Here is a 15,512-nt window from a genome sequence, read left to right as displayed (position 1 = left end):
AGATCACTATAACACGATGCCCTTCCTGCAGAACCTCATAATCCAGAGAGAGAAGTCTAAATCAAATCCAAGCTCTTTATTACTGCCTTATCCAAAGAGCTCAAGAAACTTCAACAACCTTTCGCTGGCACCGTCGCCAAAGAGTAAAGCCTCGCCATACCACATCCACTACTTTGTCAACAGCAAAAGTATCCCATATCATCAAGGTCGAACGAACTCTTGATTTGATGGACTTGTTTTGACCCTCAAATTCTTGAGTCGGCCTTATACTCTGGAGGAAACCAGAAAACCCTTAAGTCCAGTTCAAGAATAAGCTTGTGGAAAGTCAACAAGTACAACCCGATTCATCTGTTACTTCTTCAAAAGAAAAAGTATCTCATATCATCTCTTCTCCATTTTCTTCTCTTTATCATTTTTGCTACCTGCAAGATAAGGAGAAGGAGAACAATCAGCCGGAACTCGAAATCAAACTTCTGATTTGGGACTGATTGCTTGGAACTCTAATTGCTTACCTTGTCCATCACCTCCTTCGGAAGATCTCCTTGCTCAGAGACTTGGGGGACTCCTACTATAGGGTTTGTATCGTACTTGACCAAGCCTGAAACTACAAGTAAGCTTCAAGTGAAATTGATACATTACCTTATGCATCTCTATCAGTTAAAGATACCACCCATGAATAGAGGAAAAGTACTTCCAGAGAAGATGTCACATCTACCTATGAGATAGATAAGGCAAGTGAAAACGATACCACAATTCGGTACTTAGAAGTTTCTTGACTACTCAGTGGCTTGGATCTTGCAAGTCCCCAACCAAGGAGCTTCCCTCACTCGGGAACTTAGGGGAACACTGTTTGTACCATACTTGACCAATCCTGAAACTACTTAGCACCAGTCAACATTATACCGTCAACCAGGAGGCTAATCACAACACAAGACATGTCAACACCAAGAGGCCAATCACAAGGCGACATGTCTCAACATCAAAGGCCAATCATAGCATAACACGTGTCAAGACCAGAACAAAGCTAGAAACTCTCTTCTATAAAAGGAGATCATTCTCCCACAATAATCCCTAATGTCATTTGTACTAAATCATTCACTAGAACTCACTAAAGGATAGCTTGAACCTATGTACTTGTGTAAACCCTTCACAATTAATGAGAACTCCTCTACTCCGTGGAGATAGCCAATCTGGGTGAACCACGTACATCTTGTGTTTGCTCCCATGTTTCTGTCCATTTAGATACCTATCCATACTAGTGAGCCTGGTTTAATTAATCATGCGAATATTGCTCTTATCCCCAAGGTGGAAAATCTTGAAATAGTGGCTAATTTTAGATCGATTAGTTTATGCAATGTGTCTTACAAAATTATTACTAAAGTGATGATGAATAGGCTTAAACCTATTCTAGAAAAGTGTATTTTGAATAATCAGGGAGCGTTTGCTCCGAAGAGATCTATACACGACAATATTTTTATTGCTCATGAGATCTTGTCATCTTTTAAACGAAGAAAAGAGGGTACGGGAGCAATGGCGGTGAAACTAGACCTGGAAAAACTTTATGATATGTTGAGTTGGGATTATATTCAGTTGGTATTAACCAAATTTGGGATGAACAAGCACTAGATAAATCTCATTATGGAATGTATTTTGTCCACATCTATGTCAATTATGATTAATGGCAAAGCTCATGGTTATTAATTATACAAGGAGATCCTTTATCGCCCTACATTTTTTTTCTTTGCATGGAGCCGTTAATTAGACATTTTAATAATTTGGCATTGAATCCTAAAACTAGTGTCGGGCTCTTAACTTCTCCCAGAGGTTTTGAGGTGTCCAATTTAATGTTTGCTGATGACTGCCTCATTTTTGCTAAAGCTAAATATCTTAAATATTTTGAATATGTTTGCTTCTGCCCACAATAGATAAATTTCCATAAGTCTTCTCCCACTTCTTATGGAATACTGATAATAGTGTATGTGTTGAGATCGCTAATATTATCCAGATCCAACACAAGACTACTATATGTAAGTATTTAGGTATAAATAACATTATTTGCTGGAGGGACCCGTCAAATACAAAGGATATTGAGTTAAAGATTAAAAACAAATTAGCAGGTTGGAAAGCCAATACGCTCTCGAAAGCGGGCAGGATCACTTTAATTAAGGCTAGTCTTTGTGGTATGCCTAATCATATGATGTCTTGTTTCAAATGCCCTGAAAAGTTCACCAAGTTACTGGATAAAGAAAACAGAATGTTTCTTTGGGGGAAGGAAGGTAAGATGAACCCTGTTGCTTGGGACAAAGTTTGTTAACCAAAATGTAATGGGGGCTTGGGTATTAGAAAGAGTAATTGTTTTAACAATGCTTGCCTGGCTAAACTTGGATGGAAGGTTCTCACTGACAATCAGAACTGGTGGGTTCAGTTAGTTAAACAAAAGTATCTTCGCAGGGAGAACTTTATGGATGCCAAATAAGACAAAATCACTCAGTGGCCTGGAAAGGAATTTTAAATGCTAGGATCGTTATTGAAAAAAGGGTGCGCTGGATTGTGGGTGTTCGCGTCAGGAATTTCCGTCGGGGATGTTTCCTGGCCGACGAGAACACAGCTCCCCTGGAGGTTGGCGCCGGTTGAGGGCTGCTGTCGGGCTTCTGCTTCGCTATTGGGCTTTGTCAGGCAAGTCTCGTCAGGCAAGTCTTGTCGGGCAAGACTCTTCGGGCAAGGCTCGTCGGGCAAGGCTGAAAGAGAATGACAGAGTTAACTTTGAGATGTGCCTTTGTGGGGCCTTAGGTGTAGACCTTGAGGCTCACAATCAAGGTTAACTTTTAGGTGCTCAGGCGTGCCACTGCCATCTTCAGCATGGCAGATGTAAAATGGATGTCGAGTTTTACTTGTATATATGTATATATCCGAGAAACCGTGTTAGTTATAACATGTGCCTTTGTGGGGCCTTAGGTGTAGGCCTTGAGGCTTTCCATAAATAACTAAACCAGTGCTCGAACACATCATATTTGTTCTCGTGATTGCAGGAGTTTTCTAACTATTATACTTCTGATTACCCGAGTCTAAGAAGTAGAATGAACCCAAATAGGTGCCTTTGTGGGGCCTTAGGTGTAGGCCTTGAGGCTTCCCATCAGAGTTCGTTCTTATATTCAAACTCTCTAGATCGCAGAGCAGAATGAATCCAAATGGATGCCTTTGTAGGGCCTTAGGTGTAGGCCTTGAGGCTTTCCATCAGAATCCATTCCATGCTCAAGCGCTCTATGGTAATCATAACATAATAGAAATAAAACTAGAGGGTAGGTCGATTACTTGCGCCCCAAGTAACTTCGGACTTCTCGTTTATCAAGGACTGTCGTGGATGGGTTAAGTCCACATAAGGTTCTTTTTTATGCCTTGAGGCCAAGGACTTTTAACTGATCAGATTTACATGCCCGAGGGCTTAGGACTTGGATCTGGTTTGAACACTGAAGATATATTCAAATCAGATTCAAGTACTGAGAAAGCCTTTTAATAGTCATATTGCTAGAAATAACTTGCATATAACTGGAAGTATACAACATATTGTTAGGCTTAATGAATGAAAAGACAAAAACAAAGCAAAGAAGGTCGGGCAAGGTTAAACCTTATCAGGTAAGGCTGCTCGTCTGGTAGGTTCCTATCTTTGTAGTTTTGTCAAGGGTCTGAAAGCTTAGAGGGATAGAGAGAGATATTACAAAAGATGAATCGATACTACAGCAAGGTTGAATAAGGTAGCAGTGCTATTACAAAGGTTTGAAATGAGGGTTATCCCGCGAGGGATGAAGGCTTGTCCCGAGAGGGATGAAGGCTGACTACAGCTTTGTTTTGAAGGCAAATCTGGCTTTGAGCAGAGTTTGTGCTTGCATTTGTTTGTTTGATTGAGTGTCTTTATTCCTGGTTTTTCTTTCTTCTTATATAGACAACCCGGCTTGGTCTCCTGTAGCAGCAACCTTGCCCGAATGTGGTTTGGAGGGTGATGACTCATCAACTTTTTTACATGTACTGCCATCATAAAGTGCTTTATGGGTTATGTAGTTGATCAGTCTACACCACTTGGCCTTTGGGTAGGTAAGCAAGTGGTCTTCATGAGCTGCACAAAGTCAGAAAAGGCCTTTTTCTGCCTTCTGGGCTTTGACTGGGCTTTGGCTGTCTTTCCCTTTGGGCCTCCTTTCGGGCCAGCTCCTTCCTTGAGCCCAAAGTTCAAGTTTTGATCCAAACAGTGGGAAATGGCAGAGACATTATGTTCTAGACCCAAAATTGGGTTTTTCCTTTCCCCTTACGGAATCTTTTACTGGCGGATCAATTAAGTCAAATTGATTTAGGTCTTAAGGTTAGTCATTTCATTACTGATGAGTGAGTATGTGGATGAGGAAGTCACTAGGAAGATTTGTAGCATTTAGTTGCCTATGTATGATAAGAATGACTACTTGTGCTGGGGCTTAAATGCTCATGGAAGGTTTAGTGTGAAATTTGCATCCTGGGTTCAAAATGTCATGCTAAGTGACGACTCGAAGAATAAGCTGCTAAATAGAATGTGGAAACTCAATATTCCCAATAAGGTCAAAACTTTCAGTTGGCTATTGATTCTTAATAAGCTTCATACTAGAAGCAAAATCCATAAATTTATTAACACGAGTAGTGAAACCTGCTTATTGTGTAATGGAGATGCTGAAGATCAAGATCACCTTTTTATAAACTGTGAGTATGCCAAGCAAATCTGGACTTGTAGTCCGAAAATTAAACCTCCTCCTAACCAAACTAGCTGTAATTTGTTTGAGTGGCTCTGCTCTTTGGATTCTAATGAGGGTGAGAATCTTTCGAGTCTTAGCTTTGCCCTTGTTATGTGTTGGCAGAGTTGGAAAATGAGGAACAATATGGTTTTCAATAAAGTTAAGGTCCACCCTTCTAGAGGGGTGACTTTGGCCTTTAACATGGCGAATGATTATAATAATGCTAATAAAAAAATGTGGTTTCTCGGAAGAAGCAGGATCGGTTAATCAGATGGCTCCCTCCTGATGATGATTTTGTCACACTAAATTTTAATGGGTCAGTCAAGAATAATGTAGCGGCTGGGGGTTTCGTCATTCGAAATGATAGTGGTGATCCGGTGGTAGATGGGGCAAGACACTTAAGGGAGGTTTCAATCAATGTTGCGGAGTGCTTGGCTCTAAGGGATGCACTTTGGATGGCGAGATGCAGAGGGCTCCTGAGGATCATGGTGGAAGGAGATTCAAGGCTTATAATTAAGGCGGTCCAGGGAACTAGCAGTGTCCCCTGAAGAATGAGGAGTATCATTGAAGACATCAAATTTATAACGGGATCTTTCGAGCTTATCTCTTAGAATCATGTGTATCGCAAAGTGAACTTTATGGCTGATGTCGTTATGGATGTGGGCTTCCAGTATGGAAATCTCCACATTTGGGATAGGTCCTTGCCACCCGTTGCAAATAGAGCCTTATTGTTTGATCGTTTGGGTTTAGGTTGTACTAGGGGTTGTATTGCTCTTTTCCATCAAAAAAAAAAAAAGAAGTCACTAACTTAAGTTAGCTTCGAATGCTGCAAGTATGGTTCATCATATTTTATTTATTTATTTATTTATTATTCAAGTGTATTCATATGTTTCATGTGTTTGTTATTCAAGTATATTCGTGATCTAGTAGCAACCAAAACCATCTTTCAACTAGAATGCTTTTCTCCATTTGGTCAATACTCTCAAGTCAGTTAAACCTGTTAAGAATAACAGTTCTTCTTTTCTATGAATGTCAAATGAAAAGATGATTTTTTTTTTGTTTTGTTGTGTGTTTCTCATGCCTCTTGTTGCAAAGAACACTTCTTTTTTAGTTAAATTTTGTTGGAACTTTCTACCCTTTTAAATTTCTCCTATCTTATGACAATATCTGGATTTGTCACTAACTAAGTTTGAGAAATTTTGATTAGAATTTTCAGAATTTCAAATCAGATATATACGTTTCAATTGCCGTCTAAATCTTTTAGAAAATGTTCGGAATTCAAAATGTTCGAACTCAGAACATAAATTTTCATTTCGAATTGGAATATTCAATCCAACTTGCACCGAAGAAGCATTAACCTTCGAATTGCTTAAAATGCGCACAAAGGTTAGGTGGAGCCATGATCTAATTGCCTTCCAAGTATGATCTAATTGACAATCCCGCAACATTATGTATTTCATATGACAAGATTAGGTTGGAAATATAATAGTCTTAATCACAACGTGGTGGGGACCCCGGATTTGATGAGACATTAGGGTACTGTTAATTACCTTTCTTGTGTCCGTAGACACGTTTTGATTGGTCGATGATATTGTCTTTGTTGAGATAATCAATGAAAGTTGTCAATATTTTAATTCTTAAAACGACAAATTGCATGTCATTAGGTTCCATAAGGAGCACTTGCCCTTAAACAATTGTAAAATGATGCTAAGTGCTTAATAATCTTTTGAAATAGTCAAAGTTGGACAAAGATTATTAAAGAGCAAACTGGGGCGATGGTCCATCGATTCTGGCCCAATTGGAACTTGGATTCTTACATTAAAATTTTGTAAGTATTGTTCTTTGAATTTGTTATAATGTGGAGTTATAATTTTTTTTGGTAACTCTGTAAGAATTTTTGTCCAAAATAAAGGGTTTGAAAAGTACAAAAAGTGGATAAAGTTCTAACGCAATTAGCCAAACGGACAATTAATACACATTATAACAAGTTCGGTGACCAAAACTTACAAATTTTTTAATCACGGACCAAAGCTCTAATTGTACTAAAAATCAATGACTACTGCTCCAATTATCTCATTATTAAACCATGTCAAGTGTATAATGAGCCAAGTCTTACATAGTTAAGAGGTTTTTGGAGCATCATTTCACACCTAAAACACATGACCATTTATTTAAAGAAAAACTAATAAAAAGGACTTGAAAACTTTGAGTTTTAACGATAAGGATAAAATAAAGGGTAAAATGAATAGTACTAGGATTGACTTTTTAGTGTAAAAATATGGTTTTTCGTTAAAGATACCGGAGGCTTTCATTAAAGTTCCATTTATTTAATGGATGATTATTATAATTTATTGGTAGGGTGTTTGATCAGAGTCAATAAAACCATTTGAAAATTATAATTTATGTTGGACAACTTAAAACGATGGTGTTCTGGTCATAAAAACATGCTATCAACATACAAAACACCTGAGGCGTGAATTTCCCTCAACAAAAATGTTTGCTTTCGTGAAAATGGAAAATCTTACCCTTTGCACCAGCCCATTCTACAAGATTAGAGCTAATAAGACTAAGACCTAGTTTGGGAGTGAGGTGCTTAAAAAAAAAGCACCCATGAAAAAAAGCTGTGAGGGTTTTAGGTGTTTGCTAAACTGAAAAAAAAGGGCTTATTTTGGAAGCTGCTGTGAGAATAAGCTGAAATCAAAGGAAAAAGCTGAAGCTGCTATTTGTAGCTTTGGAAAACTGGCTTTTTTTCAAAGCACTCGAAGCTACAGTGCTTCTTTAATGAAAAGACTCACTATTAGACTGCTTTTTTTTCCAAAAGCACTTTTACAAAAAAGTTTACCAAACACTCTGCTGATTTATTTCACAGCCGCTTATTCTCACAGCACAGCCGCTTATTCTCACAGCAGCTTTTTTTCAAAGCACAGCAATACCAAACCAGCCCTAATAGGCTCCTCCCAAATCGATTAGCCATCTTAGTTGAGTGTTGATGGGTCATTTTGGTATTCAATGTGCAAAGTTAGCTTCAGGTCATTTGATTGGTCAATTGAAGCTTATAATTATGGGAACTTTAACGAAAAGCTCCTGGTACTGTTCACTTTAACGAAAAACCACATTTTTACACTAAAAAGTCAATCCTATTACTATTCATTTTACCCTTTATTTTGTCCTTATTATTAAAACTCAAAATTTTCAAGCCCTTTTCATTAGTTTTCCTTATAATTATTGACTCAATTATCTTACTTCTTTGATAATAACATTTGCTTTCCGTATGAAGCATGAAAGCTTTGAATAATACTAATTGTCAATATCCATAAAACTGTCCCTAGACATTCTTACACGTTGATACGTATGACAAATGTATATATGTATGTATGTATGTATGGTCAAGCTTGTCGACAAATAAACAAAGATGACCTTGCGAATTGGGGAGTGAAAGAAAGAGTGATGGTGAAATATGATGTGGACAGAAATGATATAAGAGGATTGGTCAAATCTCGCATCCAAGGATAGATGGGATTGGATGAGAAAAATCCAAGGTAGGGTTTTCGTCCTTTAGGTTAGGGCAACCCTTCGTTCATACATATGGCTTATTATTTGTTAGTTTTCTTATAGTATTATTATTATTTATCGATTGTCTGTGTTTTACTGACTGCGTTTTATGTGTGCTTTTATTTTACAGTGCCAAATGCACAGCATTTTTTTGGTGTTACTTTTATGACAGCTTTTGGAACCTGTAGGCCTTGTTGCCCGAAATTCATGGGGAGCACTTACCAATATCTTGGACTCAAATGAAAATTTTATCCTTTTTCGACGAGAAAAAAGTTAATTTTATTTAAGATAATATTTACATATTTTCAACACATATTTCATTCTTTGCTAATAAAGTATCTTTACAATATATAATAAGATGCAACTCGAACTGGTTGGGCGAGTTGGATTGACCTTCCACAATTTGGGTTTGGGTCAAGTTTGGGTTTTAATTAAGTTCGGGTTTTTTCAAGTTGAGTTCGGGTTCGCCCAACTTTATCGAGTTCAATCTTAAAACACATTGTTTTACATGATTTTTCAAATTATGAACTAAACAACATTAATATTAGTTAAAATTTCATTTGCACATCATCAACCACACAAAAGATAAAGCGAACAACTCGGAGACTATTTTGAATGTTTCAACCATGCAAAATTGAAATTAAATTACAAGATGTATACCAAATCTTCAACCAAAAGAAATGTAAAAGTGACAATAACATTCATTATCCATATAAAAACTAACAATAAACTTCAAGTATAGTCATTCCAAATTACACATAATTTATATAATATGAAGTAGGATGTATAATATGTGCATGAGAGGATTCAAGCTCAAAATAGGGTTGGGTTTGGATTCACATGGGCAGGCAAGACATCAATCCAACCCAACCCAATAAATGATCAGGTTGAGGTTAGGTTGGGTTTGGGCGGGTTTTTTCTTCTTTCTAACCTGCTCAATTGGGTTTGAAATCGGGTTGGACATGAATAGATTCGAGCTGACCCAAACCAAATTGCACTACTAGTATATAAGTTTTATGATCAAAATCGTTCAATTTCTTAATTTTCATTTGAAAATCACCTCTACAGACAAAAAATCATCATTCGATTCATACATTGTTGAATCATTCAAATGTATCAAATAAAAGCATGATTCATCATGAATATGTTACTTGGACTCACATTGTGCATTTGTCACAAACTTTTGGATGCATAAATGATCTTTTATTCAAATGAATATTTTGTACAGATGATTTCAAATAATAAAGGAGAAATTGAATGATTATAATTATAGAACTTATATTATGAAAATACATTATTCACAAAAAAGTAAAATATGTGCATTCCCATGAATGCAAGTATTATCTTTTATTTGCTCTCAGGTTTTCACCAACCAAACATATTAGCCAATTCTATAATACATGCTTTACTCTTATTTCTTTAATAATTTTTGTTTTCTGAAAGTTCAACGAAACAAAAAAAATAAAATAAAAGTTCCTTCACTCCTTTCATGCACTATTCCTGTGTGATGTTAATCATTTGGATTAGATAGTTGAACAAAAGATTTTAGTTAGTAGGTCGTTTTATTGTCGTGGCATTTTGTGTTCATGCTGAATAATAGGCTTCTATTTTTTTTCTAAATGGTAGACTGTATTAGATTTTATTATAATCGAATGTATCCACTAGACCATATCGTTCACCCTGGAAACATATGCAGCCACTTCATGTGATGCTTTACTGCATGATCTTCGAGGCCTTTCATTGTTAGAGGATTAGGGTTTATTCCATTCTAATTCTCTCTAAAATGAGATCTGATTAGAAGAGAGAAGTTTTTTGTTTTTTTGTTTTTTTTTTTGTCTAATCTTCCTTCAATTCTCTCATAATGAAAATGTCTTCTCAACCTTCAAAATACCTTAAATTTAGAGGATTATTATTTAAATCCAGTCATTTAATCAAACGAGGCCTTTCATTGTGTTTTGGCCAAAAAACTATTGAAACTGAATTAGCCACGGACAAAGTATAGCATTCTGTATTAGTTATTATTTAAACAAAATTATTACAGAACTAAAACTAAAGAAATCTCGAAGGAAAAAAAGAAGAAGAAGAGATGATCTAAAATAAAAATTACGCATATCTTTGTTGAGTTGAAATTTGGGATATGCTATCTATACATTTTTTTTTATATTTCTTACACATTCCTAGTTAATTCTTATTATTTAATATTCTTCAATTCATCTAATCAGACAGTTAAAAATTAAAAAAATGTGTTTGAAATAGAAAAAGATGTGTGAATATCACACTTCAAAAAAAAATTTAAGGTACTCATGAGACCCATGAGATTCTTCGATTCTATGAAACCATCATGACTACTGGTGCACCACAAATGGATGGCATATAAAATGGGTTGCGATGTGATAGACACTTTATACAAGTAGCTACCTAGCTAGCACCAAGCCATGTAAGAATGAATTAGGATCTCTCTCCTCTTTGTGAGGATCATGAGAATTCTCAAATTGTGTCTGTTTATTGTATATCGTACGGTTATAAGTTATTTTAAATATTTTTATTTAAAATTAAATATAAATAATACATGGCTAAAACTAATCGTATAATATACGATAAACAATTACAATTTAAGAATTTTCAGAATCCTTACAAAAATAAACCGGAGAAAATCCTCCTGGATGTACGATAGCAAATTGCATAAACAATATTGAACCTTTATCCAACACAGGATACCATTCTGCTTTATCCAACATAACACAAATGTTTTAAAATATAAAAAATACGAAAATTACATATAAAATTCTAGCGCAGCAACTTAAAAGAATATTTGATTAATCTCTCATATTTGTTAATACAATTAAATGCACATCTCAAGTTTAACTCAATGCATGCTTTTTCCTATATGAATATGAATATTTAATTTCTCTCAAGCCCCTCTTATATGATTAACATACTGGCTGGCCATGCACATGGATGATGAACTCTAAATATTCTATTAAAAGATATAAAGGAGGGGGCCAAATTTTAAGGAAAGGAAAGCATTGGTTTAAGACACTTCATCATATATTTCTCTCCCAAAAAGTCATCGGTCTCCCAAAAACCTTAGTAAGTTCAAGTTACATGAATTAGGATCAGATGAAGGATACTCCTAATTGTGTTTCTTGTTATAGTAGATCCTAAATATGAGAGGAAAAAAAAAATCCTGAGTTTCTGTTCAGTATTTTATTATCTTTGACAATTTATCTATTTACACGTTACATAAAAACGAGTGACTTTTTTATGCATCTACTAAGAAACAATTATTATATTATTATAATTGACTTTTCATGTATTTACTAACACATGAATGAAAACGTATGCGGATTCACATACAATTTGTATATCGATCTTCTTCCTAGCCTTGTGATTAAGTGTTTTTGCATGTGGTCTAATATCCTAAGAAATTGGGAGTTGGGTTTTCATCCATGCATCCCGCGAAACTTCTCATCTTCTAAATTATTGTAATAGTTTTGAACACACTCCTTTCTTTAATAATAATAAATTTATAAGAAGAAAAAAAGAATTGACTAGGGTGCTAATTGATCCCATATATATATATATATATATATATATATATATATATATATATATATATACTGTTCTCCTGTGTAAACATACTAAATTGTGTCTACGTATGTTAGATCTCGTAAGGAAGAGATCTTAAGAGGGAGAGGGAGGTCTTGATATATATACATTTCTGTCCACTTTTATTAAATCCCTTTGAATACGATTTTTCAGAAAGCTTTCAAACACATGAAGCTATTTAAACAAATATTTAATTAGCTGTTTTATTGAGTAGAATGCCTTCTGATGTGGGTTATCAACCCACCCTTGGTACTGAAATGGGTACTTTACAAGAAAAAACTACTTCTACCAAAGATGGGCTTATAACTTCTATTCAAGCAGTTTATATAACTGCAGACGATTTGATAGATCCTACTTCGCCCACGCATTTGCACATTTAGATGCTACTACCGAACTATCAAGAGGATTAGCTGCCAAGGATATCTATCAAACGGTAGATCCTTTAGATTCAACATCATCTATACTCCAACATTTAATTAAAGAAATTTGTTAGAAAGGTTTGGGCAATAGAATGATTTTTTTTTCCAGAAAGGTAGTACTTAATTAAACTGTATAATCTCTAGTAAATATTGAGTAATGTTTAAAGAAAGCGACACTAGCTAGTTGATCCAACATCATTTTGTAACATATTTTATGAACAAAATTATGTAACAGTTTTTTTTTCCCTGCTAATCAATGGGCAGTACGGAATCGGAACCAATACTTCTTTTAATATTGGGAAAAAATCAATAGACTTCTTTTAATTTAACAATTCATGACAACATGATAACGAAAACGGCTACGGTTAGTTTTTTTTGTGTATTATTATTTATCAAGTAAACAAAAGAACTCAATTTCAATACGAAAATATTAAAATTACATCAACGGATCAACCGTGTCAACATTACAACTCAAATCACCAAATTAAGACAAACACACATGCCTAAATCATGATAATCACCGACACTGCATGAAGCAAAGCCACTATTAAACTCATGGAAATCATTGTGGAATAATGGGCGGATCTGCGGAAAAAATGATCTCTAGCGGTACATTTACGCACATATAGTAGCTAGCTAATATGGGTGAAGATGGCAAAAAATACTTAAGTAGATAGCAACGAACTCCTCCAAAAGCAGTTATAACAAGGAGAAAATAAATTTTGGAGAGAGTTTATAAGAGAGTGATTGGATTGATCATTGAATAAGGAGCACGTTTATATGCACCATATCCTCATTGATTTGTATGTATTTATCTCATTAATGAATATCGTGTATATTTCTCTTAGAAATTATGATAAAGTACTAAAACTTGAGTATAACTCAGATGGAATCACCACAAAAGACTAAAGAAGGAGAAGAAGGTAGGGTTTCTTTTTTGGTCTCAAGAATACTTCGTAGAAATGGAGAAGTTTTTTGAATTATTTATTTTTGTTAAAATTTATCATCACAATTTATGTAAAATAATACGTATATCAGTTCTTATGTACATATTGTTGCCATGATCACACTGCATGCTACTTTTTAAGCACATCAATTCTTAGATAGTTGTTAAAGGAGGGGAGGGGGGATCGGTGGTAATCGAACCCGAACCAGTGTATAAGCATGATTGATTTCCCAATTGATCTCATTTGAGTTTGAATTCTCTCTCACCATTGTATTTTAGATTAGTTTAAATAGAATAACACTTGATAACACAATTATTACATGTATAATAATTGATTATGTAACAACTTATCAACTAATATATATGGTCATAAAATGTTATTCCTCTTTACAATAACTAATGTTTCAGCATATTCGAGTATTCAATTCCAAGCACATTCAGTGTCAACATAGAAAATTCAATTCCCACATTTAAAAAAGTAAAAGTTACCAAAGAAGTGAAATATTTTATCCCTGCTATTTTGTAAGCATATACATTTTATATTTATGTACTTTAGATGTTGAGAATGCTGCGTTTGCCACTTTATGATATCTCTCTCCTCCTCCTTGCACCTATCTCCTCAACTAATACCCTTCCCTTTCTCTGCACTCGATCCCCTTTGTTTTCTATTCGTTCTAGGGTTTGAAATTATGGGGCTTTCCTTTGTCCAAAAACCCATAAAATATTGAACCTTGCTATATTAAAATTTATACATATATTTTACTATATTTTTCTTGTTTTCTGTTCTCTTTAGCTCTCTGTGTATGGCTGGCTTAGACTTGGGTTCAGCATCTCGGTTTGTTCATCAGCAGCTCCAACTCCCTGATCTCCACCTCCAAAGACCACCGGACTCCGAAGATGACCACACCACCCCCAACCGCAACAATCTTTTCTCCTCTGACCACCACCAAAATGATGTTGATGATGACAATCCTCATCATCAAGGGCTTGACCTGGTGACCCCAAATTCTGGTTCCGGTGACTCTGGAGGCCGACGCTCCAGAGGTCGGCCCCCAGGGTCTAGAAACAAGCCCAAGCCCCCGGTGATCATAACTCGTGAGAGCGCAAACACCCTAAGAGCACATATTTTGGAAGTCACCAGCGGTTGTGATGTGTTTGATTCCGTTGGCACCTACGCGAGGAAAAGGCAGCGAGGGATTTGTGTTTTGAGTGGGAGTGGAATGGTGACCAACGTGAGCTTGCGCCAGCCGACTGCGGCTGGTGCAGTTGTCACGCTGCACGGCAGATTTGAGATTCTATCATTAACAGGCTCATTTCTACCACCACCTGCGCCGCCTGGAGCCACCAGCCTCACAATATTTTTGGCTGGTGGACAAGGCCAGGTTGTGGGCGGAAATGTTGTGGGAGCACTAATAGCATCTGGACCTGTTATTGTCATAGCCTCATCCTTTACCAACGTGGCTTATGAGAGATTGCCCTTGGAGGAAGAGGAGCAGCTGCAGATGCAGCAGCCTTTGCCACAGTCTTCAGGTGGCGGTGGCGGTGGTGAAGGCAGCGGTGGCGGAGGAGCAAGCAACCCCTTTCCAGATCCATCTTCGGGGCTTCCCTTCTTTAATCTGCCACTCAATAACATGACTCATCAGCTGCAGGTTGATAGTTGGGGAGGAAACTCTGCTGGGCGGCCGCCTTATTGATAGTTTTTGCTAGCTATAGGTCAGGTCAATCAAGGTCAGAGAATCGATCTTTACATTAATATCATCACTCCCATTCCCAACCTTGGACAATTATTTTTCTTGCTTAATTTCTTTCGTCTATCCTGTCGTAACTTCATTTTGGTTCCTAATTTGAATTGCTTTTTAATATTGTCTTGTACTGATGATCATCTCCGTGGAATGTTGATGGAAGTTTGGATTTTGGAACTCATGACTTTCTTAATTAGAAATGGTTTCAGAGAATATTTTAGCTTAATTTGAATTTGATATAATAATTGTCAGAATGATATTATTACTGGTAAATAAATTTGTGATAAGTATCACAACCTCCAGCATAAGCTTTGATAAAAAAATCTATATTATATAAATTATTAATCAGGTAATATTTTCTGCTAATATTAATCCTTAGAGATTTGTCATAAAAATGATGATTAACTTGTGCCTTGTCCATGTGTAGGATGCTTATATATATATAGAAAACATGCTTTCCACTCGAAGGCTATACAATTATATGATATTTGGT

General features: G+C 35.9%; 1 protein-coding gene across 1 annotated transcript; it reads left to right on the top strand.

Moving 5' to 3' along the window:
* The first annotated feature begins 13,855 nt into the window (after nt 1-13,855).
* On the top strand, nt 13,856-15,232 carry LOC126628071 (AT-hook motif nuclear-localized protein 23-like). Its single transcript, XM_050297655.1, has one exon. It carries the CDS (start codon nt 14,081-14,083, stop codon nt 14,969-14,971), a length of 891 nt encoding a protein of 296 aa, XP_050153612.1. The 5' UTR covers nt 13,856-14,080; the 3' UTR covers nt 14,972-15,232.
* The last annotated feature ends 280 nt before the right edge of the window (nt 15,233-15,512 follow it).

The sequence above is a fragment of the Malus sylvestris genome, chromosome 7 (genome assembly GCF_916048215.2).
Source record: "Malus sylvestris chromosome 7, drMalSylv7.2, whole genome shotgun sequence".
NCBI classification, from domain to species: Eukaryota; Viridiplantae; Streptophyta; class Magnoliopsida; order Rosales; family Rosaceae; genus Malus; species Malus sylvestris.
Note: the sequence above shows the minus strand (reverse complement) of the source record. Positions and strands in the feature narration are given on the sequence as shown.

Excerpts from the sequence above, each read along its gene's own strand:
- LOC126628071 (XM_050297655.1), top strand. The coding sequence starts at position 14,081 with ATGGCTGGCTTAGACTTGGGTTCAGCATCTCGGTTTGTTCATCAGCAG.